The sequence below is a fragment of the Chelonia mydas genome, chromosome 2 (genome assembly GCF_015237465.2).
Source record: "Chelonia mydas isolate rCheMyd1 chromosome 2, rCheMyd1.pri.v2, whole genome shotgun sequence".
In the NCBI taxonomy this organism is placed as follows: Eukaryota; Metazoa; Chordata; order Testudines; family Cheloniidae; genus Chelonia; species Chelonia mydas.
In genome coordinates, this window is record NC_057850.1 from 253,517,117 (window position 1) to 253,544,403 (window position 27,287).

A 27,287-nucleotide genomic window follows, 5' to 3' on the forward strand; every position below is an offset into this window, starting at 1 on the left:
TCAAATGTATTTTTCTGGTGGAAAGCAGACACTTTGCACAAAAAAATACTTAGTTTAGTCGAAAACCTAATTTTCCATCAAAAAATGGTTTGGTCAAAAATTTTCAACCAGCTCTAGTTTTCACTTAAAAATGGCAGAGAGCATCCTTGGAGGTGAGTGAAACAGTAAAGCAAGATATTGCTGAGCCCAGATCTCAAACGCGCTCGAGCGTCTTTCTGGGCAGCACAGAATGCTGGGAAAGCCGCTCCGGTTTTCATCCTGTGCCAGAACACCTCTTGCGGATGGTCCCTTGTCACTGGACTTACCGGGGATTTGTGAGGCGTCCATGCAAACAAAGTCAGGGTCTGAGCCTGACTTTCTGAGCACTCCGCAGCTACCCCGGGATGCTGATGAGAGCTCTGAGGGCTCTAACCTCCCCGGGATCAGGACCACTTCTGCATTTCAGCACCCAGAACTGTGCCCCGTGACTATAATAAACACAAATGTCCCTTGGCTGAAGGATGTCCAGAGGGGCACATATTCTGTGATGCAATGGGACTGGCCAGGAGGAGTGAGGGCCTGTGGCTGTGAGCTTATCTCCTCCATTTTCAGGTGCTGGCAAGCTGCAGTTATGCCGCTGCTCTTTCTTGTGGCTCGTTTCATAACACATGCTGGCGGCGGCTCTTTCTTTCTGCAGATGGCTTTAATAATTCCCTCCCGCCTCTTCGGGTTGAATGTATTCAACCCTTCCCTCCTGCCCAATATTTAACGTATTACATCGGTCCCCAACAGAACAGAGTTATTAGGACTCCTGGGAATAGCGCTGCAGATCTGGGCAAGTCATAACATTTTGACGGTGAAGTCAAGTCAGGCCAAGGGGGGAAAACTGGCCCAGCTCCCTCCAAACAAATTGCCAGCAAAGCTCTTAGCTCCAATGCAGGAGGCATGGTGAGCTCAGAGGTCACTAACTGCCAGTGAGAGATGCCAAAAAACCGCTTGCCCCCGGCTCTTCCTTGCTTTGCCTTTTACTCATAGAATATCAGGGTTGGAAGGGACCTCAGGAGGTATCTAGTTCAACCCCCTGCTCAAAGCAGGACCAATCCCCAACTAAATCATCCACATTTTTTTTCTTTTTGCCCCAGATCCCTAAATGGCCCCCTCAAGGATTGAACTCCTTGAGCAGGCTAGTGCTCAAACCACTGAGCTATCCCTCCCCCCCCATAGACTCAAGCCAACGCCAAGCACTGGGCTCAGACCCTGATTTAGTTTGGTCTGTCCTGCACCTACTGGCAAAACCTGCCTGTTCCAATTCGTTTGAAGCTAGTTGGGCTTGAGTTGGTGGCACTGGATTGGGAATGCCCCAGGACGAGGGAGGGTGAGTTGACAATAAAAATAGCAGCACTGGTATTTTGGGATGAATTAAGCTGAGCTGCACTGATTGTATCTCCTAACAATAAATAAGTTAAAAGTAGCTTCTCCCCTCCCATTGTTTCCATGACCTGTATGGGTCCTGGAGATTGGAATCAGTGTCTCTCCAGGTCATGGTGTGGTGGGGATTTGTGGATTGATCTTAACGCTGCCCCAGTCCATGATGCACTTGCTCTGTGGATAGAGAGCTCTTTGGTCTCTGGGGCTACCAATCCAGGCACTGATTTTTTGTTGGTATTGCCAGAGGCTGGCGAAGTCCATTGCATAGAACACAGGTATATTCTCTCACCTGTGAAAGTGACGGGAGGGTGCTCCAGCCAGCTTCCACCGCTTCACCAGGGTTGTTGCTTCTCTCGAGTCAGATGTTTGGTTTATGGACCGGATGGAGGTTCCCTTCTGCCAGGGTCGCCGTGTTCCTGCCAAACTGAAAGACGAATCAAAAGCAGGAGACGGAGGCATAACAAGATCAGTGGCCAGAAAATGAAGTCAGTAAATGCCAAACTAGAAACAGGACCCATGATTTTTTAACGGTGAGTGTCATTACCCATTGGAACAGGTTATCGGATTGTCCCTCACGTGGGTGTATTCCAAATGGAGTGCAATGTCACAGAGACCATGAAAGCATCTGATATTAATAACGAGCAAATCTGTTGCTGAAAAGCAAAGCTTAGGTCATTGGCAGGACGCAGCTAAGACGTGCGTTGTCATCGCTGATTCTGGGATTGATTAGAGCTGCCTGGTGGGATAAAATACGAGCGGGGGTTGCAGATTTCATGTGTGCAGAATGAATTTGTTACGAGGAGCAAGGCAGCACCGAGATGGCTGCAACTGTGGAGGTCGACTTATATCAGCATCACTTGCTTGTTAGTTTCATCCTCACTCAACAGGAGGTTGGCTTATATGTGGGATGAGTTTTACACAGGTCCATTCAGTAAGGTAGGGTCCCCCTCCACAACTCACATAGCATTCCAAGTGTTTCCCTGGCAAGCAGTCTGCATTCTAGATTCTAGTGAATTCCTGTTTTAGTAATGACACAGCGCCTTGCACACGGACAGTGCTATCCAAATAACGATCCTTTTTTAAAAAAAAATACAGTTTATCATCATAGATAGATCCACAGATCTCACCGTGGGTCTGCAGCCTGGTTGCAGCTTTGCGGGCAGAAACCAGAGCTGTCAGGCACTGTCAGTGAGACCTGTCACTCTCCTAAAGAGCCTGCCCGTCTGCTTCTGCCTTCATAAGCTGCAGTGGGGTGGATGATGGATGCCACCCTGGCCCTTTCCCTGCTCCCCCACAGGGCCCTCGGGTCTTTCTTTAAATCCACCCCAGTATTTTCAAAACAATTTCTTAGTGCGGTTGGGCTCGGATTGTTTTTAGTTTCTGGGAGATTTAATCAGCCTCAAGTATTTTGCTTCGATCGGTAAGGGCCTGCTGCTTCACGCTTCTGGCACCTCTTCCACGCCCGAAGCCGCTAAAGGAAAACGGGCAAGAAAAGCTTTGTTCCTCTCCACTAACTGAGAGTACTGGCCTGCCGCATGGACATCCCCTAGGTCTCCTTTGTACAGGTCAGAGTGGAGCCAAGCAGACGTGGAATAGGGCGGCTTGTCCTGTCCCCGCTTTCTGGCCTTCACGCTCGAGCTGCTCAAGAGATGATTTTTATTCCCACCAAAAATGTTGATGAAAAAGTTCGAGTCGTGGAGTTTAAGGCCAGAAGGGACCCCCAGTTCTTCTAGCCTGACCTCCTGTAGATCACAGGCCACCACTGCCACCCAGCACCCGCACACTGAACCCAACAACCAGAATGAGACCCAAGTGTTATAGCCCACAGAAAGCTATTATGTGCCACAGGAAGGACTGAAGTGCCTGAGGCCCCCGCAGTGGCAGGGGAATCCTTAAATGAGATGTACCCAGATAATCCTGGCAGGCGACATGCACCCACACGCTGCAAAAGTGTTTCATTGAAAACCCGACAATTTTTCTGCCCCAAAATCGAAATTTTTCAGGTTTGTGTTTTTTTCCAGCCAACACTCCCTCCCCCCGCCCAAATTCGCACTGAAATGTCTGTTTTGACCAAAAAGCCATTTCTTTTGTAACCCCCTTCCTGCTCCAAACATTTCAAATGAAACCTCTGCTTCAAATGTTCTTCTGTCAAATACGGGAGACAGTGCTGCCTAGTGGATAGACACTGGCCTAGAGGGAGAGGGGGGTTTCTATTCCCAACTCTTAAACTGCACTGCAGTGTGATCTTGGGCTGTTTCCCCCCGATCCCGTTACCTGTCCTAACTATTTATGTCGTGCACTGTTTGGGGCAGGGACTGTGTCTTATTACGTGCTTTGCAGAGCACCAAGCAGGAGTACTTCCAGGCATTACTGTAATGCAAATGAGTAGTGAAGGGCCTCAGAGCAGGCCCACCCAGAACAACTGTCCTTTTATTGGCATATGAGAGGGTCTCGCGCTCTGCAGTAGGCAGCGCTGGTTGTCAGTAGCAGATTTGAAGGTGATAAGGAAAAGGCATAATGAGATTCTTTGGCTGGAAGCTGAAGCTTCAGACTAGAAATAAGGTGCAAATTTTTAACAGCGAGGGAAATTAACCATTACATAAGAATAGGAGCATAAGAACGGCCAATATGGGTCAGACCCATTGTCCATCTAGCCCAGGATCCTGTCTTGCGACAGGGGCCGAATCCAGGTGCCCCAGAGGGAATGAACAGAACAAGTAATCATCAAGTGATCCATCCCCTGTCATCTGGCAGTCAGAGGTTTAGGGACATCCAGACCATGGGGTTGCGAACCTGAACATCTTGACTAATGGCCATTGATAGATCTATCCTCTGTGAACTTATCTAGTTCTTTTTTGAACCCAGTCACATTTTTGGCCTTTACAACATTCCCCGGCAACGAATTCCACAGGTTGACAGTGTGTGGTGTGAAGAAATACTTCCTTCTGTTTGTTTTAAACCTGTTGCCTGTTAATTTCATTCGGTGACCCCTGGTTTGTGTGTTATGTGAAGGGGTAAATAACACTTCCTTAATCACTTTCTCCCCACCAGTCATGATTTTTCCTCTGTTTTTTTTCTGCGCCTCCCCTTTCTTTCTTTTCCTTCCCCGTATATCCTCCCAAGTCCATCGTTAGCCCAGTGATCACCATTGAGTTGCTCACAGTCCCCTAACAGAAAGTGTTTAATTGCTCATAGCTGAGCCTGCAGCCTTCTTCATGCTGCAGCAAGGCCAGTTAGTGCCCTGTCTCGGCCTCTGACAGTCTCTTTTACTCGGCTGCTTAGCCAGGGTGGCATGTTTGGCTCCCTTACTGGTTTTGTTGATTTGGTTCGAGCCTCTATTTTGGTGTATTTAAAGTTTCCATGCAGCTCGCAGGCATTTCACTCTTGTAACTGTTCCTTTTAATTTCCATTTATCTGGCTTCCTCATTTTGATGGAGTTCCCCTTTTTGAAGTTAAATGCAACTGTGCTGGGTTTCTTTGGTATTTTCCCTCCTACAAGGATGCTAAATGTAATTGCATCGTGGTCACCTTTACCGAGCAGTTCAGTATCTTGGACCAGATCCCGTGCGCCACTTAGGACTAAATCAAGAATTGCCTCTCCCCTTGTGTGTTCAAGGACTCGGAGCTGCAAGAAGCAGTTACTCATGGTGTCTAGAAACTTTATCTCTGCATGCCATCCTGAGGTGACACGTACCCAGTCAATATAGGGATAGCTGAAATCCCCCATTATTATGGAGTTTTCTGTTTTTGTAGCATCTCTAATCACCCTGAGCATTTCACAGTCACCATCGCCATCCTGGTCAGGGGGTCGGAAGTATATTCCTGCTGCTACACTCTTATTAGTCAAGCATGGAATTTCTATCCATAAAGATTCTATGGTACAGTTTGGTTCATTTGGGATTTTTGCTATATTTTACTCTATGCTTTCTTTCATGTATAGTGCCATTCCCCCACCAGATTGATCTACCCTGCCGTTCCTGTATATTTTGTTCCTGTATATTTTGTACCCTGATATTACTGTGTCCCATTGATTCTCATCATTCCACCAAGTTTCTGTGGTGCCTGTTATATCTATATGCTCATGTAAGATCAGAAACTCAAGTTCACTCATCTGAGTATTTAGATGTCTAGCATTTGTATACAAGCACTTATAAAATGTGTCAGTATTTAATTCTCTGCCTTCATGTGATGTAATTGAATGGGACTGTTTTTCATTTGACTGTTTCTCTTCAGTTCCCACCTTTACATTACCAATGTCTATCCTCTCCTCTTTACTAGAATACAGAGTATCCTTTTAATAAATCCTCCCCAAAGGGATGTCTCTGTCCAAACCATGTGATCCTCTGCACCTGTCAGCATTCCCTAGGGTTGCCAGTTTTGGTTAGGCGTATTCCCAAAGGTTTCATCATATGACACCATCTTTAATTAAAGATTAATCTTTAATTCCTGGAGACTCCAGGGCAATCCTGGAGGATTGGCAACCGGACTTTTTAATTTTACATGTCAGGAATCTGTTGTTTTAGTTTAGGTGGTGCCCGTTGTTCCAGAGAGACTCCTCCTTTCCCAAAATGTTCTCCAGTTCCTAACAAACCTAAATCCCTCCTCCCAACACCATCATCTCTTCCACATGCTGAGACTCTGCAGTTCTGCCTAATAGGCCCTGCGTGTTTCACTGGAAGCATTTCAGAGAATGCTACTATAGAAGTCCTGGACTTTGCTCTCTTACCTAGCAGCCTAAATTTGGCCTCTCTGTCCTACTTTAGGGTTGCCAACTTTCTGCTCACACCAAACTGAACACCCTTGTCCCGCCCCTCCTCCTAGGCCCCACCCCTTCTCCGAGGCCCCGCCCTCTGCTCACTCCATGCCCCCCCCCACCCCCCGTCGCTCACTCTCCCGACCCTCATTCACTCGCTCATTTTCACCGGGCTGGTTCAGGGGTTGGGGTGCAGGAGTGGGTGAGGGCTCCGGCTGTGGGTGCGGGCCCTGGGGTGGGACTGGAAATGACGAGTTCAAGGTGTGGGAGGGGGCTCCGGGCTGAGGCAGTGGGTTGGGATGCGGGGTGGGGGTGAGAGCTCTGTTCGGGGATGCAGGCTCTGGGGTGGGGCAAGGGATGAGAGGTTTGGGGTGCAGGAGGGGGCTCCAGGCTAGGGGGTGGAGCCAAGGGTTTCGTAGTATGGGAGGGGGCTCTGGCCTGAGGCAGTGAGTTGGGATGCGGGAGGGGGTATGGGCTCTGGGCTGGGGGTGCGGGTTCCAGGGTGGGCCCAGAAATGAGGGTTTTAGGGTGCAGAAGGATGCTCCAGGCTGGGACTGAGGGGCTTGAGGGGCAAGAGGAGGATCAGGACTGGGGCAGGGGGTTGGGGTACGGGGGGATGAGGGCTCAGGCTGGGGGTGCGGTCTCTGGTGTGAGGCCAGGGATGAGGGGTTTGGGGTGCAGGAGGGTGTTCCGGGCTGGGACCGAGGGGTTCGGAGGGCTGGAGGGGGATCAGGGCTGTGCCACTGACAGGACTTTTAACGCCCTGGTCAGCTATGCTGACCGGAGCCGCCAGGGTCCCTTTTCAACCGGGTGTTCTGGTCGAAAACCGGACGTTTGGCAACCCTACACGTAGCATGACCACTGGATCCTCTGCAGCACTGCACATAAGTCTGCCTAGATGTCTCAAGAGGGCTGCAACCTTGGCACCCAGCAGGCAATTCACCATGCAGTTCTCCCCGCCATCACAAACCCAACGACCCCATAACTATTACCTGTCTCTTCCTAATAATGGGGGTCCCTTCCCCAGGAGGGGTATCCTCAGTGCGAGGGGATACCATGACATCATCTGGAAGGAGAGTCCCAGCTGTGGGATCCTTTCCTCCACTCCAGCTTGATGTTCTTCCTCAAGACTTTTATCCTCCCAAACAAGCACAGAGGCTGTCAGTCTGGGGGTCGGACCACTCAACAGTGTCCCAGAAAGCCTCCTCTGTGTACCTCTCTGTCTCCCGTAGCTCCTCCAGTTTAGCCACTCTGGTCTCCAGAGCCTGTACTCGGTCTCTGAGGGCCATGAGTTACCTGCACCAAATGCACACACCTGCCGCCTGCCCACAAGACAGGAAATCACCCATGCTGCATTTGGTGCAATAAACTGGACTGCCCCCACTCTGCTGCGGGACTTCTGCCTGCATTATTTTTACGCTGGCAGGGGTCTTTTTTGTTTGTTTGTTCTTTGTTTTTGGGGGCGATTATTGGCCTAAATTGAGAATTTGTTTGTTAGGTGTATCTGCCCCCCTCGCAGAACTCCCCTGTTTGCTGCTCCTGTTCGCTAGCCATTGGAATACCTTATCTAGGAACACCAGAGACTCTCCATGGCTTGCAGTCTTTAAATGAAGACTGCTCTCTCTCTAAAAGAGTTGCTGTAGCTCAAACAGGGCTGGATGCAGAAATTGGGTGAGGTTCTATGGCCTGGGTGACGCAGGAGGTCAGACTAGATGATCGTCGTAGTCCTGTCTGGCCTTAGGCTGCATGAACGTATTCCTAGAGTTGCTGCTTAAATACCCTGTGCTGTACTAGCTGTGGACAGTCGCAGGTGGCGGACGCTTAAGATGGAGGGGTTTCTCTCTCGCTGGGGGTGATTAGATCCCTGTCTGGCAGTGCCCCAGAGCTGCAAGACACATTGTAGGATCTAGGGACCTTGACCTTCAAAAGAAAAGCAAAGTACAACTAGAGAGGGACCAACCAATTACACTGTTCTCCAGCCTCAGGCTGCTACTAAACAGCTGCAGCCTGGCTTTAAATTTTTCCAGGTGATGCCTTGCCTTAGGCAACAAGAAATACAACAGCTTAAATCCTCCTAACCAGGGCTGATAATGAGGTAAATAATGGGAGTTGGAGTGTTGTGTCCTGTAATTGCGTAATTGCCTTTAACAGGTGTGTGGGTTTGGCAGGCAGAATGCAGCACCTTTTGAGAGACCGCTGCGGGGACTTTTGCTGCGCCCTGTTCTCTGTCCAAGAACATAGAGGAAGCTAGGCCAGCTGCTCTTCAAGTGAGCAGTAAAACCCCCACTGATTTCAATAAATCCATTCTGGGGCTGACCTAGGAGCCCTGAGTGAAAATGTTCCCAGGCAGGTGGCTAAAGAAACCAGACTTGACTCATGAGGCAGAGCAACATCGGCCATATTTTCCATTATTTTCCATTAGCTTGAGAAGTCGCTATTGATTTGTTCCGATGGTTTGCTGACCCTGCTGGGCAGAGGAGTGGGGGACGAGGGGATGAGTTATCCCAGTTGCTTAACAGCACAGCTTTCATTCCCTGCTTACAGCTTTTTTTCTTTTGAGTCTTCATTTAATAGATGCGAAAAAGACCAACCTTTTGGTTTTGAACTCTTCACCGTGCCAGGGGCCCTCTCATTCTGCAAGGTATGTACTTACAGCTAGGGGGTCAAGAAGAGAATGCCATCTTCCATAACAGTGAGAGAAACCATGTTGGATAGAGTAGCCACGTAACTTAGCACTGAAGTGAAGGGGTGGGAGGGAAATGGGAAACATAGCCTAGTAAAAATTAGAAGCTAGTATATGTTGTGATGTACTAGCGTTGGGTGTATGAGCAAGTGACGTTATCCTGTGGGCTCATTGTAGACAAGGGATGTATAACTTCTGTCTGAGGTAGCACAGTGCAGTGGTTAGGGGGCTAGACTGGGACTTGGGAGATCTGGGTTCAACTTCCTGCTTTATCACAGATTTGCTGAGTGACCTTGGGCAAGTCACTTTGTCTTTCTATGTCTCAATTCCCCACCTCTAAATAGAGAAGGCGATTAACCATTGGCACAATTTACTAAGGGTCATGGTGGATTCTCCATCACTGGCAATTTTTAAGTCAAGATAGGATGTTTTTCTGAAAGATCTGCTCTAGGAATTTTTTTGTGGGGGGGGTGGGGGCGTTCTCTGGCCTCTGGGATGCAGGAGGTAAGACCAGGTGATCACAGTGGACCCTTCCGGCCTTGGAATTGACGAAAGTGAGGATGTCATGGTTTCCTGTCCCCGGGTGGAGTTCCCCGTTCTTCCCCTCGCAGACCATGATCTGGTGACACCACCTCTTCCTTTGCAGGTCCAGCTGGGTGCAGGCACCTGATTTTCTTCCTATGGGGAGCCAGTGACCTTCTTAAAACCTTGTGATTTTTATTTAACAGTAGGAACAAGCACTAGACAAAAAATGATTTTACATTAACAAACAGCATATACACGTCTATCTTACCTAAAGGTCTACCATCCCAGAAGGGCTGCCTGGCCTAGAATCTCCAGACACGCCCAGTGGGTTCCTGGGTCTGATTCTAGTTGCCGTCTGGTTTCCGCTGCACTCCCCAAGACACTGTCTGTCCTGTTAAATCTTGCCAGCCTTCTTCGTCCTACAGGAGGCTTATTCAAGTCTTGGTGAGCTTTGGCCCGTGCTGGTCCACCCAGTCAGGTAGGCTCAGTGGGGGATTAAGCTAGCATCACTGGACTAATAATCCTTGCATTGTCCCTTTAACAGTCTTCAGTGTCAGCTGGTAGTTGTCTAGGTCATCCTCTCCATCTTCCCTCTACTCTCGGCTGAGTGAGAAGTACTTAAACCCAAACACGGAAAACACCATCCTGATAGCCAGGCCCGACATGCAGCAGTAATAAATTCTCACAGGGCAGTTCCATATTCATTAGAGGGGATAATACGTTCCCTACCTTACAGGGATGTTGTGAGCAGAAATACAGTAAATAGTGTGAGGTTCTCAGATACCCCAATGATGAGAGCTGCATAATTGCCTTAAGGGCTTTCCTATGTGGGAAAGTTTTAGCAGTTATCCAGGTATCGTTATACTGATTAGAACATCATCTTCAGTGTATAATTGCTCTATTATTCCGCTATATAAAAGGGTTGTTCTCAGTTTAACTTACACACTGTCCCAAGCAGCATGAGCTAAACTGAAAAAAAAAAAAGTACTCTTACACCAGAATAAGTGAATGCCCACGCAGGGGGTTACACCAGGATGGCTATTTCTGGTAAAATTCACACCTTAGGTTATACAGAAAAAACTTTCCCATGTAGACTGGCCATGGATGGATGGATAGATACATATTGTCACCTATGGGCGCTCTGAAGTAATAAGGGCCTGTAATTTTTATCCCCTAGAACTGTAGGACCAGCGTTCTAGCCCCAGCTCCCCACGTGTGTGTGTTTTAGACAATCATTGTTTCTTGTCTGCAGCCTTTGGGTTTATCTCACTGTAACGTGTGTCTGTGTGTGGGTGTGTGTACAGTGCAGTACTTCACTGCAGGATGCAGGCTGACTTGCCGTATGGAACGCTGAGCGCCGCTGAGGTTCTGATCGTGCTAAGCTCAGAGACGCTAAGTAGTAGCAGGGGAGGGAAGCAGCTGAAATCACTACAAGCCTACATGCTCATCTGGTTCCTTTTGTGGTTTGAGGAAAGAAGCCAAATTGACCCTCAGGACTTTTACTATAAATTCCAGCTCTTGGGTTGAGCAGGAACGCTGTGCCTGCTGCAGCCCGCGGTGATGGATGCCGAGGGCACGCTGGCTCTCTTGTGACTTTCCCCAGACTTAGCGTGAGATGTGTGTGGTGTGTGCCCGGTGATGCCTTTCCCCCAGATCCTGCAGTGTCACAGCCCATGTGAAGCAGGAAGGAACATAGCACTTGCATGCTGCCACTCTTGTCGAGTAAATTCTCATTTACGCCAGTGCCCCTTGGCACAGCTCTGGCAGGGTATAGAAGCCTTCAGGTGGGTGTAAGCTTACTCTCCTTGTAAGGCCCCGTTTACACTGCCAGCGTGGGGCCAAGGGGACGTTCGTGTAGATGAGAATCGCGCCCTTGGTCTTCAGAGCTGCTTCTGAAAGAGACAAGGCTTGTGTGAAATGTGGTCTCCCCTCTCCATACGCCCACATAACACCCGTTAATTCCCAGCTGGAGGGGCTGTGCTCTCGCAGCTGGAAAATCACGCTGCCCCCCTGCTCAAGCGATTTAATTGGGGATTGGTCCTGCTTTGAGCAGGGGATTGGACTAGATGACCACCTCCTGAGGTCCCTTCTAACCCTGATATTCTATGATTCTATGATTACCGAGTCGGGGGGAAAAAATTCCCGTCTGTCCGTCATCAGAACCATTTATAACCTTGCTTATAAATGTACCCTCCCGGAGCTGTGTGGAAGGCCCTGCAGTGGGAGTTCTTTCAGCTGGCCACAGACCAGGAATGGCGGAATGCAGAACAAACTGCACCCACGCTGCCCTGCCAACCAACATGCTCTCGAAAAGCCAGGGGCTTTTCACGAGCCGGGAGGGAAGTTCAGTCCTCTGGGCCCATTCAGCTCTTGGAGGCTTTGCTAAGACTGCTGACAAGGGTCGGTGCTCTGGATGACTCTTTCTGTGCAGGGAGGGTCTTGCATACCTGGGCACTCCATATACCTGGGAACGTGGCCACATCCTGTGCTGCTCTCCAATTTTAATTCCTTTTAGCCTCCCAATGCAATTGATGCGTCACTGAGCTAGTGGCTGAAAAACTCCTAGCTCTTAGAAGAGCTCAGCAGGTGCCATGGCGGATGATCTACTACTTGGAGTCTTGGTCGGTGCTGCCTTGTGGATAGACCATTGACCTGAGAATCAAGAGACCTGGGTTTCTATTCCTGGCTCTGCGCCTGGCTTGCTAGTGACTTTGGGCAAGTCACTTTGCCTCCATCCGTCTCAGTTTCCCCATCTGTAAAAGGGGGATATTGATACTGACCTCCTTTGCAAAGGGCTTTGAGATCCACTGATGACAAGCACTGTGTCAGCGCTGAGGATTGTTACTATTTGATTTAAATCCGGATAGGAGGTCTCTCTAAAAGTAAAGCTTTAGCAGCTACTGGGCTTGATTCAGGAATTACTGGGCGAACTTTGGTGGCCTGTGTTACGCAGGAGGTGAACCTAGATGATCACAAAGATCCCTTCTGGCCTTTCCACCATGAACGTGAGCCATTGGCTTGCTCTGGATCTCCTTGTGGTTTGGTTTTGTTCTCCCCTGGCATTACAGCCAACTTACCTCAATTTTGATCTGATGGCACTTTCCCTGTGTCCGTTCATTCAGTCTCTGCTGTTCTACATAGGTTCTTGTACTGCGCTCATCACTGTAGTATCTGAATGTCTTCCAGTCGTGCATTAAGCGACTAACATCTGCCATGTGTTGTTTGTTCTCTCAGCCTCTCCCCGGGGGAGAAGCGTATGCAGTTTGTGTAATTTTTTTTTTTTTTTACTATCGATACCTGTTGCTCTATGTTTTATATTACAGAAGGCCAGGTCTAAGAAATGCGCATTGCACTGGGAGCAGAAGGTGGTGAGGTTTGTAACGGCCCTTAGTTCCTGGGGGAGTTCATTTCACAGTCTCGAACTAGCCCCTCAGAAAGCTGTCTCCTGCAGATGAGCTTTACCCTGATGGTAGAGAGTTCCATTATGCCAGAGGAGCGGCGTTGTCGACCATGGTCTTCATTGTGGAGCTTTAGACGGACTTCTAGATATCCTGGGCCCAGGCCATTGAGCGCCTTGAAGATAAGGACAGAGACTCTGAGCTTGAGTTGCTCTTCTCCCGGTGTAGAGAGCAGAGGACAGGCTGGATGGTTCATGGTAGTCTGTGTTGCAGCGTTCTGTACTAGTTGGAGTTTCCTAAGCACTGAAGTTTTCATGCCCAGGTATATCCCATTGCTATAGACCAGCTGAGAGGTGATGGAAGCGTGAATAACTGAGGCTAGGTCACTGTCTGCTAGGATAGGACCGAGTCTCAGCGCCAACCAGAAGTGATTGAAAGCATTACTCATGGATGCTGCTCTGTGAGAGCTCAGCATCAGCAAGGATTTCAGGAGTACTCCTAAACCACAGACTGAATTCACCAATTGTGGGGATGTACTTTTAACCAAAGGAGACTGCACCGTGCTGGCAGCAGACTCTTCAAAATGCTTTCCTCTGCCCACCAGCATGACCATTGTCTTGCTCGGGTTCAGCTTCAGACAGCTGTTCTTCATCCATGAACTGACCTTGTCCGAGCACTGGGCCGTCTTGGTGGCAGTGGTGTGGTCATAGGGGATGAAGGATGAGGTAGAGCTGTGTGCTTCTCCAAAAGCAAGAACACTGCATGAGGCACCTAGCCAGCTGTGCAATGCTGTGCTCTGCAGTGGTGAAATATTTTCTTCCTGACCCTGGTGGACAGCCCTGAAGCATGAAATCTGATCACCTTGATCTTCTCCTGCATGCTTGTAAAAGTTGTGGGTCATAAAAATGACTTAGCCCTTCTTAAAACAAGAAGAAAAGGAGGACTTGTGGCACCTTAGAGACTAACCAATTTATTTGAGCATGAGCTGAAGTGAGCTGTAGCTCACGAAAGCTCATGCTCAAATAAATTGGTTAGTCTCTAAGGTGCCACAAGTCCTCCTTTTCTTTTTGCGAATACAGACTAACACGGCTGTTACTCTGAAACCTGTCTTAAAACAAGCTAGCTGTAGTATTTTACTTGCTCTCCTGCAACAGTGAGTTCCACAGGGTGAGTAGGTGGCATACGTGTGTATGTTTCCTTTATTTGTCCTAAGGCTAACGAGTAAAATCTGAAAATGTCTATGGGACTTAGGTTTCTGCATCACTTTGGAAAGTGGGACTTAGAGGCTCCTTTGGAAATTTTACCCAAAATGTTCAGATTTGGGTATTTAAAGTTAGGTTCCTAAATTCTTATTTAGACACCTGATTTTCAGAGACTCGGCTCCTCATGTGTGTGACTTAGTCCTCATCATCTCAGAAAATCAAGTTTCTGCAGTAAGAATTTAGGTGCCTAACTTCAGACCACCCAGGTTAGACATTTTTGTTAGGCTTAAAGTCACCAGTTCTTAATTGAATTGAGTATTTAGGCTGTTACACACACACACACACACACACACACACACACACACACACACACACACACACACACACACACACACACACACACACACACACACACACACACACACACACACACACACACACACCAGGAAGATCAATGCCTTAGTGATACCTTGTACCTGGGGCAGAGAAAGGGTTAATCTTTCGAGCATCTGAAATCTTCATCCAGAGTTCTACGTTACTTACATATTCTGACTAAATCTCTCCCCCACTGCCCCTCTGCCAGGACCACAAGAGCCTGGAAGGTAATTGCCGCTCACAGATACGGCTGGAATTACTTTCGCTGGGAGCCCATTGCTGCTTGCGTTTCTCAGAGCAGTTGTTAGGAGGCATCTTTAATCCACGGGTTGCGAATAAAAGGCACAACAGTTCTAATAACGGAGATGAGTTAGAGCTGCATGTTGGGGTGGGGGAGGCCAGCAATCCGGCATGCATGCCTCTCTAGTAGCTAGGCCTAGATTCTCTTGGGCACGCTCTTATCTCATGACTTTATTATGGTGGATTTTTGATCAGCTGAAACAGAGAACCAAGGGGCTAAAGCTATAAAGTGCTCTGAAGACAGCAGGCCTGACTTATGCTAAGGATGCTTTAAGCCATTCCAGTAGCATAGAGGGAGCCTTAAAGTGGTTGGAACAAGCTCTCCTGTGCAGCGAGGCTGCCTGGCTGGTATGTAGTGGCTCTCCGACAGCCTAGCTCACAGCCCCAGCATCGGAGGACTGGGCTGGTGGAAAATTTTCCATCAATACTGTTTAGATGGAAAATTGGGTTTTCAGCTGAATTCAGTTTTTCACAGAAACTGTCTGCTTTCTACACACACACTTTTTGGGGGTGGGGGGGGGTGTCAAAAACTCGCAGACCCAAAAATTGAAATATTTTGACTGAAAACCATAAATGGCATCATGGGGATCATAGAATCATAGAATATCAGGATTGGAAGGGACCTCAGGAGGTCGTCTAGTCCAACCCCCCTGCTCAAAGCAGGACCAATCCCCAACTAAATCATCCCAGCCAGGGCTTTGTCAAGCCGGGCCTTAAAAACCTCTAAGGAAGGAGATTCCACCACCTCCCTAGGTAACGCATTCCAGTGCTTCACCGTTAGGCCAGGCAGGCCGGCCTAGAGAGGAGAAATAAGAGCATGCGGTACGTGAACTACAACTCCCATGAGGCACCAGGGCAGTGTATCCAAAGTGGAATATTTCTGTTTTTGGTTAAAATATTTTGAGTTGTTGCTTTTTTGCCAAGGAGTCAAATTTTTCTGTTGAAAATGTGGGGTTTTGGAGAAAATTATTCTTTTTTTTCATCAAAATTTTCTGTAGAAAAAAGCCCATTTTCTGACCAGCTCTTAACTAGGAAGCAGTTTGGAGGCGTGGTCAGAGAGCACTGCCCCAGGACTGTTCTGTTTTTTGTACAGCCCCGAGGCTGCTCTGCCATACGGTGGGAGCTCGGCAGGTCCCTGAGCAGCCCCACAACACAGGCAGCAGAGCAGGTTGGGAAATGGTCTTTTGTTTCTGCAAAAATTATGATGAAAATAACTCTTGTTTCGTTTTTTCATTGAAATTTTTCTGCAAAAGAACTTTTTCCCCAAATTTTCATCAAAAAACTGGAAAATCCTAATTTTTTGGCCAAAATCTGGATTTTTTTGTTTTGTTTTCAGATGTTTTACAGAAATATTTTGATTTTGGGGCTGAAAACTTTCAGGTTTTGTTTTGACATTTGAGAACCTGAAGAATGTTGTTGGCAACCGATACATCCCATGGAGGTTTCTGTGTTGACAAAAAAGCCATTTTTAATAGGAGGGGAAAAAAAAGTTTTGAATGAAAAACGTTGACCAGCCATAATGGGGAGTGCAAAGGTAGCTTAAAGTCCTCTCTATCCCCTATCTGCATTCTCTGTCCCTCCCTCAAGTGCCGCAAGAGAGCAATTGGGAATTGGGCCCATTCCTTCTGGGCATTTGGGGTCTATCAGGGATGAAGATACTAGTATCTAATGTGCTATAGTGGAGATGGACCTCAATCCGAACCCAAATCCCCCCCACCAGTTGGGGGCATTCTGATCTGTGTCTGAACCAGGCAGCTCTGGCCACGTCTCTGCAGTCATAGTCCAAGTGACTTTGCCCCTTTGCTTAGTGGCTCAGGTGTGCCTTCGTCTCCATTTCAAATGATCATTTAAGCCTATTCAGGGCTGCGTTGGAATGGTAATGACTGAAAGTTGATGGGGTGAGGGTGGGGAGGGCGTTTCACCATTCATGGTGGCGTAGGTTTGGTGTTCTCAATCCAGTTCCCAGAGAACAGGCATCCGTTGAGCCGCAAATTGCGTTTGTCACAAATCGTTGACAGTTTCCGCAGACGGACGAAGGGTTGAACTGGGCCTGAACTCCCCTTTCACACTGTGGATGAGACTGTGTAGCCAAATTCTTGAAGAACTCATATTAACATCAACCTGGGGCTTTGTCTCCCTCTAGTGGCTGGACCTTGTAAGGAGGTTTGAGTCAGCTATTGCATTTATGGACCTGGGCTTTCAGCTCAGGTAGCAGAGCTTCGTGCTTTTGAATCCGGAGGTCCCAAGTTCAGATTGCACAGATAACCAGAGCAGGGTGGGTGGGTAAGGAGATGGGGACAACCCATTCTCTCAGGTTAAAGACCCACGGCAGTGGATCATAATAAAGCCTGATACTTGCAATGCGCTTGTCATCCAGGGATCTCAAAGCACTTTATGGAAGTGGGCAGATATTATTGTTCCCTCTTCACAATTGTGAGGGGACAGACGGGGGAGGTGGTGGAGCCCAGGGCCATGTTACGGAGAAGTTATCAGTCACGGAGTAGAGCCAGGTGTATTCGTTATCAATGTGGTGGTCTGACTACTAGGTTAAGCTGCCTCCCTTGGCATCTAGCTTCTGTTGTGGGAAGGGAAAGGAGGGACCATTTAAAGGAAAAGGTTTTTTCAGTCTTGAATTCTTCCATCTCCTTTCTTCTCTCTCCCTGCAGCTGATAGTTGAAAAGACAACTGACTACCCTTCCGCTGAATACTCTCTGGTGGAGGATGTAGCCCTCCACTTCACGTGTTTGATGGACAGACTGAACGAGCAGCGCCTGTTTCAGCCGGACCTGTGCGACGTGGACATCGTCCTAGTTCAGCAGAAGAGCATCTTCCCCGCCCACAAGGGGGTCCTTGCCGCCTACAGCCAGTTCTTCCACTCTCTCTTCACCCAGAACAAGCAGCTGCAGCGGGTAGAGCTCTCCCTGGAGGCCTTGACTTCCCAAGGCCTCCAGCAGATCCTCAACTTCATCTACACCTCCAAGCTGCTGGTGAACGCCTGCAATGTGCAGGACGTCCTGAACGCCGCCACCGTGCTGCAGATGAGCAACATCGCCTCCTCCTGCCAGGAGCTCATCAACACCAGGTCCCTCAGCCTGGCCATGGCCAGCGACATGGCCCTGCCCCCCGACGCCTGCGGCAACGCCGTCCCACCGCAGTACTACTGCGAGATTAAGCAAGAGGTGGACTCTCCGCACCCCAAGATCTACGCCCGGGAAGGTACCGATCCCTACTCGGTGCGAGTAGAGGACAGGGTGGGTGGAGGCGGCAACCAGCACCTCCCGACTGTGGCTGCCAAGCAGTATTACAAGGAGGAGAAGGACGGTGGCCTGGCCACCATGTGTAAAATAGAGGGTGGGGAGTCGGAGGAGGATCTGGACAGCCAGGGCTCTTACAACCGGGAGCAGATCATTGTGGAGGTGAACCTCAACAACCAAACCCTCAATGTCTCCAAGGGAACGGAAGGGAAGCCCACTGCCAATGAAGCTGCCGCCGTGATCACCCGACCAGACGGGGATGGACGTGACACCGAGGAGGAAGGAGAGGAGGAGAATGAGGAAGTGGGGGAGGAGGAGGAGGATGCTGAGGTGGGGGAGGAGGAAGAGGAGGAGCACAGCGAAGAGGAAGACCTGGAGGAGACCACCGAGGAGGAGGAGGAAGAGGAGGACGACGAAGAGGCGTCTGAAGTGAAAAGGGAAAAATCTGGGCAGCCCCGCAGGGGGAGCAGGTCGTCCAAGGCCACCAAGTCCACCATGTCCACCAGGTCCCAGGATCTAGCCAAGGTGGTGGAGGAAGAGGAGGGCCAGCGTGGGAGGAAGAGGAAAAAGGAGCAGGATGGGCTGGGCCCGAAAGTCAAGCTGGAGGAGAAACAGCAATACCCCTGCAAGAAGTGCCCCCGCGTCTTCAACAACCGCTGGTACTTGGAGAAGCACATGAACGTCACCCACAGCCGCATGCAGATCTGCGACAAGTGCGGCAAGCGCTTCCTGCTGGAGAGCGAGCTCCTGCTGCACCACCAGACGGACTGCGAGAAGAACATCCAGGTGAGCCGCCGTCATGCCCCGCCTGGCCCCAGAGTGCAGCAGAGGGGCCCGGGCACTCTGTGCCACCGCCTGGTGACATGCCAGAGGTACGCGGGGACTGGGCATGGTACTCTCCCAACAGAGCCTCAAGGGATGCTCCAAGTACTCTGAGGTTGCGGCTGGTGCTCCTTATGGCAGTGGGGTTTGTGTGTGTTGTCCTGGGGCTCTAGTGGTACCAGATCTTACTTTAGCTCCCAGTTACCCAGCACAGCCCGATCTCTAGTGGTGAGGAGGAGAGGCAATAAGTGATCTACACTGCATGGCTCTGACCACCTTATAACAGGAACAAAAACACTGAGGTAAAGTAGAGGCGTGGCCCAGGATACTGCTGTGTCCTGTGGGGTTACTATAGCCTTCTGAGCTATTGCTGGAGAGCTTTGTATTTTAAACAAGGGCAGGCAGAGGTGGGGCTCTGTCCAGTTTTCCTGACTGAAAGACTGGGAGGGCTGGGCGGTGGGGATGTCCCTAAATAACAGGGTCTTTGAGTGGCAGGAATAAAAATATAAACATGGGGGTGAGGGTAGCGGGTAGGGAATTGAAAGGATCCTGGAAACTACATGCCCTGAAATGCTGTTAAAGGGGCCCGTAATGAGGATTAAAGGATTGGCCTAGTGTCAGAGAGCACTGGCGTGGCACCTTATAGAGGGCAGGCTGTGGGCACAGAGAGAATATGGCATAGAAAGCTAGGAGGCTTAAGGCTGTGATGAATGGCTGGCGCCAGTGTGTTTGAAGCCCGTGTTAACAGTGGCATTGCAGATCCATAGCTCTGACACCAGAAAAGTTCCCACCAGAAAACATCCCACCGCTCCGACATCAGACCCACGGGAGTTCTCTTACTTTAGGGCAGTGGTTCTAAACCAGGAGTACACGTACCCTGGGGGTACCCAGTGGTCTTCCAGGGGGTACATCAACTCATCTAGACATTTGCCTAGTTTTACAACAGGCTACATAAAAAGCACGACCGAAGTCAATGCAAACTAAAATTTCCTACAGACAATGACCTATTTATACTGCTCTGTATAGTATACACTGACATGTAAGTAATGTTTATATTCCAATTGACTTATTTTATAATGATATGGTAAAAATTAGAGAGTAAGCAATTTTTCAGTAATAGTGTGCTGTCATGCTTTTGTATTTTTATGTCTCATTTTGTAAGCAAATAGTTTTTAAGTGAGGTGAAACTTGGGGTACACATGACAAAGCAGGCTCCTGAAAAGGGGACAGTACTCTGGAAAGGTTGAGCATCCGATGAAGTGAGCTGTAGCTCACGAGAGCTTATGCTCAAATAAATTGGTTAGTCTCTAAGGTGCCACAAGTCCTCCTTTTCTTTTTGCGAATACAGACTAACACGGCTGCTACTCTGAAAACTGCTTTAGGGTGTTGACAGATGTCAGTTGTAGAACTGCAGTGCCAACTGCTGGAAAGAAACTAAATTGCAGCACTGCAGCGAGTGGACAGTGGTGTGCATCCTCATGTTATTGTGTAAACGTGAAATACGAGCAACAGGGAATCAAGGAAAACGCTGCGTTTCTGTTACCCCAAACCACTCAAGCATTTCTCTCCTGTTCTGCAGTCACTGCCCCCTGACCCCCAGTGTGTTACACTGAGACACAAGGAAATTCCTTATCTACCGGTGTGAGTGTCTGGGCAGCAATGGGTTTGTCTGGTACAATTGGAACCTCGAGCAGTAATGACCAAGGATTTTATCAGGGTTGTTTAGTATGTAGACGTGAGGAAAAAGTAAAGCTGATTTCTTTGTGTATACGTACGTGTATACACACACACAGCATAACCCCACAAACAGAGCACAGCCCCGTTCCAACACACACACAGCACAACCCTTGTATCCAAATGCCCTGATCCAAGGAACTGCTAGCAGATCTGTTTCCGATATTCCTTCCCAATTTACCCAAATACATGCAGTGTCACTCAATCAGTTCGGATAATCCATGATGCTACTGTATATAGGTACTTATCTAACGTTTCTTGTACATGTACTTAGGCCTTGTCTATAGTAGAAACGTTGCACCAGTTTATTCAAATTGATTTTAAACATCGGTCAATCAATCCAGTTACATTGACACAAACTCCTAACATAGACACACGTCAGCCAATTTAACCCTGTCTTAAATTGATTTAGCTTAATTTGGAAATTTGCTGCATGAGATAAAACAGCTTTAATTCTTGCTGTACATCGGTTCAGCTTTTGTGTCGACGCATTTCTGAATTCAGCTAACCTAGTTTAATCCTTGCTTAAATCGCTTTAAGTATGCCTGCTTTAGAGGTTTGTACCAATTTAACTAGATTTAATGGATTCTTAAAATAGATTCAGTTAAACCAATGCAACTTTTCTAATATAGACCAACTCTTCTTTAAGACAGGTTTCAGAATAGAAGCCGTGTTAGTCTGTATTTGCAAAAAGAAAAGGAGGACTTGTGGCACCTTAGAGACTAACAGATTTATTTGAGCATAAGCTTTTGTGAGCTACAGCTCAAGTTTATCCTCAAATAAATTTGTTAGTCTCTAAGGTGCCACAAGTCCTCCTTTTCTTTCTTCTTTAAGAGTAATTTATTGGCTGGCTGCTACATTGGAACGTTACAGGTGACATGAACCAATCAGAATCCAGGAAAAGTTTAATAATACTGAATGCTGCAGCTTCATTGGTTAAGAATTTTTAAAAAATTCTCCAGTGAATCTTCTAATCCATGTTGAACTGACAGCATCTTACAAATGTCATTTTTTTTAATATAGATAAGAAAACCCTAGACAGTCCCATGTTATCCTTCCAGTGCTTGAGTGATTTCTTTTTAAATTAATCCAGGTCTGATTTTGTGTGGGTTATCCCTAAAACTATAGCTATGGGCCATGAGGTTGGTGAAGCCGCCTAAAATTCAAACTCTTGCCCTTCCACTACCCACGTGTGAGGGATACTGAGGGATAAGGACTTGGTGTAAAAGATGCAGGAAGTATAGGAGTGCAGAAGGCTTCAAATAAGATAGGTTCACTCCAAGCGTAAATAACATTGCTTATAACCAACTTCTTGTGTCAATATTTCTGGGGGAAATAGGGAGGCTCAGTATAGGCCCACCATGGTTGTGAACCTCCCACAATGGAGAAGCCACATCAGAAGGAGAAAAAATAAATGGTCCATAGTTATGGGTAAGGCTGCGATTTAGTCACAGGTATTTTTAGTAAAATCATGGACAGGTCATAGGCAATAAACAAAAATTCACGCCCCTGACCTGTCCATGACTTATACTATAAATATCCTTGACTAAATCTTGGCGGGGGGGGGGCAGGCACACTGGGGAGTCGCTGCCGGGGGAGAGGCAGGGCCAGCCATGGCACCGGTGGCCGGGGGCTGCCGGAGTAGCGCTGCTCTGGCCACCCTGGAGATCGCTGCTCAGGTGGTCCCCGGAGCCAGCTGCTTGCGTTCAGCCACACTGGCCGCAACAGAAGTCACAGAGGTCGCAGAAAGTCACAGAATCCGTGACTTCCGCAACCTCCATGACAGACACGGAGCCCTAGTTTGGGCCACGTTCTGGTATCCTTACTCAGGTTGAAGAGTAGTTTATCCCAAGCGTTCCTATTGAAGTCAGCAGGCCAGATTGTCACCTGTTGTAAGTCATCATAGCTCCATTGAAGTCAATAGCTACATCAGCTCCACCAGCGAAGGTTCACACCCATTTGCATCCACTCGTGGAGTAAGGCACTGCTCAATGTGAGTTTGAATATCCGAACCTGGTCCTAAGGTCCTGAAACTGAACTTAAAGCAGAATTTAAACTTCGGTGTACTGTATGAATTACACACACACAAACCTAAAATATTAATATTAAAATATTAATATTAAATTAAGTTATTAATTAAAATATTAATATTAAAATATTACAGTTGCAATCTCCATCATTCAAAAATGTCAGAATTAAGGTTGCCTGTGCAACCTTAATTCAGCCCCTTGCATGTATGCATTATGGTACAATCTTTTTAGATGATCAGATACCGTTTTTTTTCCACAGGACCTTTGCCTCATTCCGTGCACAGGACAGTTATTCAATATTTGGTTTTCTCCTCATTGTTCAGAGTGCACCCCTGTGTTATTTTACTGCACACTATTCAAACCCTGCTATGAAGATGAAATCATTAATGCCCTTATGGGCTTTTCTGTGGCCCGCATCACTGTCTGTCCAATTGCTTCACAGACAGTCTATCTTCCCATCACCCCTGGGAGGTGAAGGGATGGTATTATTCCCATTTTACAGATGGGGCATTGAGGCAGAGCGAGATTAAGGTTAAAAGTTTTCAGTGATTTTGGGCAACCAGTCTGAGGCAGCTAGGACCGGATTTTTCAGAGTACTTTGCATTAAATAGCAATTTATGTGTTTAGGGCACAGCTCCCGTTGACTTCACTGGCAACTGTGAGTGCTCAACACTTCTGCCAATCTGAAGATGACACCCAGAAAATGAGGACACGCAATTAGTGGCTGCCTGTGAAACGTTTGATTGAAGTGATTTGTTCAGCATCACATAGGAACTGTGCAGGGATAGAATCCAATTTCCAGGGCAGCATTCAGCTGCCTTAATATTGTAACCACGGGTGTGTCTACACTGCAGTTAAACTCCCGTAGCTGGCCTGTGGCAGCTGACTCAGGCTCGTAGGGCTTGGGCGGCGGGGCTGTAAAATTGCAGTGTTGATATTCGGGCTCAGGCTGGAGCCTGAGCCCTGGGACCCTACGAGAGGGAAGAGTCCCAGAGCCCAGACTCCAGCCTGAACCAGAATGTCTACACAGCAATTTTTAGCCCCACAGCCTGAGCCCTGAGCATGAGTCACCTGACACGGGCCAGCAGCAGCCATGCTGCTGGTCTTTTGTTCCAGTGTAGACATACTCAACAAGGCAGAAGTCCCATGGAAAAAATGGTAGATGATCATGTAATTGAAGATTGTATCATCATGCATACGCACAAGGGAACAGAATTAAAGTTGTACAGACAACCTTAATTCTGGCATTTCCTAACTTTTGAGTGCTGGACTTCAACCAAAATTGCCACTTTTCTGAGAATTTTCAGGCAAATATTTTGATTAGTTTGAATTTAAACTAATCTATTTTATAAATCTACATACAAACTATTGTGCATGTGAAGGATTTTGCCTGGTACTGTTTTCTTGTACAGTTGAGCCATTATTTTAAAATCTTAGTGAAAATCTATAGAAGTTTTTGTGCATTTTTGTGGTAAAATAAGTATTTTGAGCGAATTTATGTTCTTTCTGTGTCTGACAGTGATGCAAAGCTTGTACAGCCGTGAGACGTTCAGTTCTTTGATCTGTGGATTGAGGGGAATAGCATTGTGGAATATGAAGAGTGCTGTGACGTTGTGCCAGGTTGGGGAAAGTACAAGTATCTAACAGGAAGGAGGTTAGAGAGTAGGGCTGATTGAAAACACGCGGATGACATTTTTTTTCAACAAGAAAATGGCTTTCTGAATAATACGAATGTGCTGGACAGTGTTCACAGCATAACTGGGATTGTGTAGTTAATGAGGTTGTTCTCTGTGGGACATCCGGAAGCTGCAGAAGTTGTGTAGTGAATGAGGTAGGGAACTGCAGGAAGAGAAAGGAGGGTCTTGTGGCTAAGGCAAATGCTGCCCTGAAGAATTGGAATCAGTCCCTGCCTCTGCCACTGAGTTACTACATGATGGTGGGCAAGTCACTTAAACCAAACTTCCCAGGTGGCCATTGTGTTGTCTTTAGTTCTTTCTTTCTGGGTTGTCCACCTTCAGACACTTGGGGCGTGACTTGCCGAAGTGCTGAGCACGCCCAGTCTGAAGTCAGTGGGAACTTTGCTTTGGACGTATACAGTGCTGGTAGCTAATGCAGGGGAAGGAAAGCTCGTTCTCGGGAAGGGCTGAGCTACGCCTTGTGGCCAGAGCGCGGAACGCTGAAGACGAGCTGTGAAAGCACTCGGGTAGCGTGCAGGCCTGTTGAAGATCCTGGGAGAAATACGGGGAAGTGAAGCAGCAGACACATCTGATACCAGCCCTGAATGGATCCCACAACACTTTACACACATGGCTAACGGATGTCGAGCGAGGCTGGGCAGCGAGTTGGGCAGGAAAGGGAGAACAGTTTTCCCTCCACACTGAGAATGCAGATACACTGGGATTGACAGAATAAAATGGCCAAAACTGGAGTGAAACCCGGATGCTAGATTTACCACATCAGTGATTACACAAAGTGCCCTGGGGGTCTTCAGTGACCACATATGTTTGATTTTACAAGCCCCATCCAAATTACAGCATGTGCCCCCTCTGCTGGGGCTTTGATTACCTTGGTGAGTCAGTACTTTGTCACGTCTTTCAGCAGTCTCCAGACCTTGGGGTTTGGGGGTTTCCCATCCAAAACCTTGGGGGTTTCCCATCCAAATGCTGGCCACGTCCAACCCCGTTTAGCTTCTGTTCTCACCAGCCCTGGCGGCCAGAGGTGGCGTGGCAGCGGAAGCGGACTGAGCTGGCACCGTGAGAAGCAGAGAGTGGGTTAATCCCTGCAGTTTTGGCCGTGCGTTGAGCTGTGCTCGTTAAACAGGTCTTGAAACCAAATTTGCAGTCAGTCTCCTCGCGGAATGTGACGGATACAAGCTTAGGGGACGTGATAGGGGTGGGGATTAGCAAAAGGAGAGGGACTTGGGAGGCCAATAAAAGAGAACTGCTGCCTGTGAAATGTGAAGGGGCGCTGTGTCCTTGTGTCTCCGTAAATCATTGCTGCTGGGTAAACACAGCGAAGGGATTATAGCAAGCGGCACTATCCGGTCTCTAACTCCTTCATGGTAAAGGTGTGTACAGGACACTGGGATGCTTGATCATCTGAAGTCAACGATTCCTTAGCAGTCCTGTGACTTGCCTATTCCAAGGGGTAGCTCTTTTCCCCCCGGAAAGTTTATCGCCTGGAAGCGGAGCAGAGAGAACTAGAGCCAGATTATGGCTCTGTGAGTAGGGCTAGTGGGGAAATGCACGTCGTTCCTGAGCAGGGTGGAGCAAGGTGATGTGTGTGTGCTTGGCTTAGTGTCTCTAGGGGGGCAGCACCCTGAGCAGCTGATGCGGTGGGGCAGCTCGTATCTTCGCTCTTCCCTGTTGAGCAGGAGATCTCCAAGAGACAGAGGAGCTGCAGGGAGTGGTGTGGTAATCCAAGAGGGGCAATCTTCTCTGGGCGGTTGGTGCTGAGCCAGCGCCCAAGCATGGCAGTAGGGGCATTGTGCTGAGAGGGGCCCTCGTCTGAATGTGACATAAAACTGAAGCTGTAGCCGACTGGCCATTAATGATCCCAAGGCAGCTTTTTGGTCAGATTCCCCTGAGCTAACTATATTCAGCCTCCGTAAATCCCTCTTCCAGTGACAAGTGGGATCGGTATTCTGGCGTTATACTGTGTTAAACGTCTCATCCCCCGACCCAGAGAAGGCTGCAATTCAGCGTGGGGACGAAGTGCTCCCTGCGTGTCCTGTAGCAATGAGTGGGGCTTGTCATGAAAAAGTTTGGTGAAGCTGTATCAAGTCCTGCCCTGCTCGCTCTTGCCCTCAGCGACGGTGCTGCTCGTTCACACTGTCATTCCCCTTCGCGGCAATGGCTCCCCGCGAAAGCATCAGGGGTGCGGTGAAGGTGAAGCCTCGCTCATGGGGCCTGACAGGTCGGTTCCAGCCGAGTCCCGTAGCGAATGAACTCGGGAGCTGCAATGCCTGCTCCTGCAGGAGGGCTGTAACCTGCAGGGCAGCGTGTGATAAGGGGCAGATTCAGGACTTTGTGGGGTTCTTCGTGATCCAGTGCTAGCTGGAAAGGCAGCGAAGGAAACCTGGGCGTGCGCTGGGCTCTGATTGCGAGCCTATAGGCGGTTATGCCATGTGAGCGTTATTAGTTACATTACGGTCGTGCCTTGGAACCCCAGTCAAGGATCAGGGCCCGCATTGTGTTAGGTGTTGTATAGGCAGGTAACACAGACAGTCCCTGCCCCAGAGAATCCATGGTCTTGGCGATTCTGCGCCCAGCTGTTGCTGATGTCTGGCTGGACTCCTTTGGGATGGCTGCTGCTTTCATGCTAGGTCTGAGCCAGCATGGGAGCTGGTAGGGCCTCAGGGGAATACAAGGAGCTTGCATGCAGCAGGAGACTAGCACTCATTGCATGCTGGGATACCACCATCCCCAGCTGGCAGGCAGCCCCAGGGAATCTAGTTCCCAAGGACAAGCTAGTCCTGGTGCAAGTCCCACACTGTAGTGCAGCTAGCAGCTGGAAGGGTGTCTCCAGGCTCTCTCTGTCCTCTGCCTTCCCCCTCCCTAGAGTATGTACAGCCAGGGAAGAAACTGGCACTAGCCTGAAGCTGAAGAGAAAGAAAGGCTGAGTCAGGCCAGTTTAAGAGGTTCTGGCTGAGGTTTGCCCCGTCTTTCGGTTCATTTGAATCCAAAGCGAAGCTCAGGATCCTAATCAATCCTGCAAACACCACTGGGTTTTGCGTCGATGCCCCCCAGCACTGCTGATGGTTTGAAGACATACAGCCTATGGCTTACGTTCAGAACGACACCCC

General features: G+C 48.6%; 1 protein-coding gene across 4 annotated transcripts in view; it reads left to right on the top strand.

The window, feature by feature from the left end:
* ZBTB47 (zinc finger and BTB domain containing 47) overlaps positions 1-27,287 on the top strand; it is a 96,787-nt gene that overhangs the window by 52,197 nt on the left and 17,303 nt on the right. For 3 of the 4 annotated variants that reach the window (XM_037891215.2, XM_037891217.2, XM_007072715.4), the window contains one exon: positions 17,310-18,683. In XM_037891215.2, coding sequence (XP_037747143.1) covers positions 17,391-18,683 — 1,293 coding nt within the window. In that variant the 5' untranslated portion in view covers positions 17,310-17,390. Of the gene's footprint in view, positions 1-1,540; positions 1,938-17,309; positions 18,684-27,287 lie in introns of those variants that run through there. The other variant, XM_037891219.2, reaches the window with a different exon arrangement.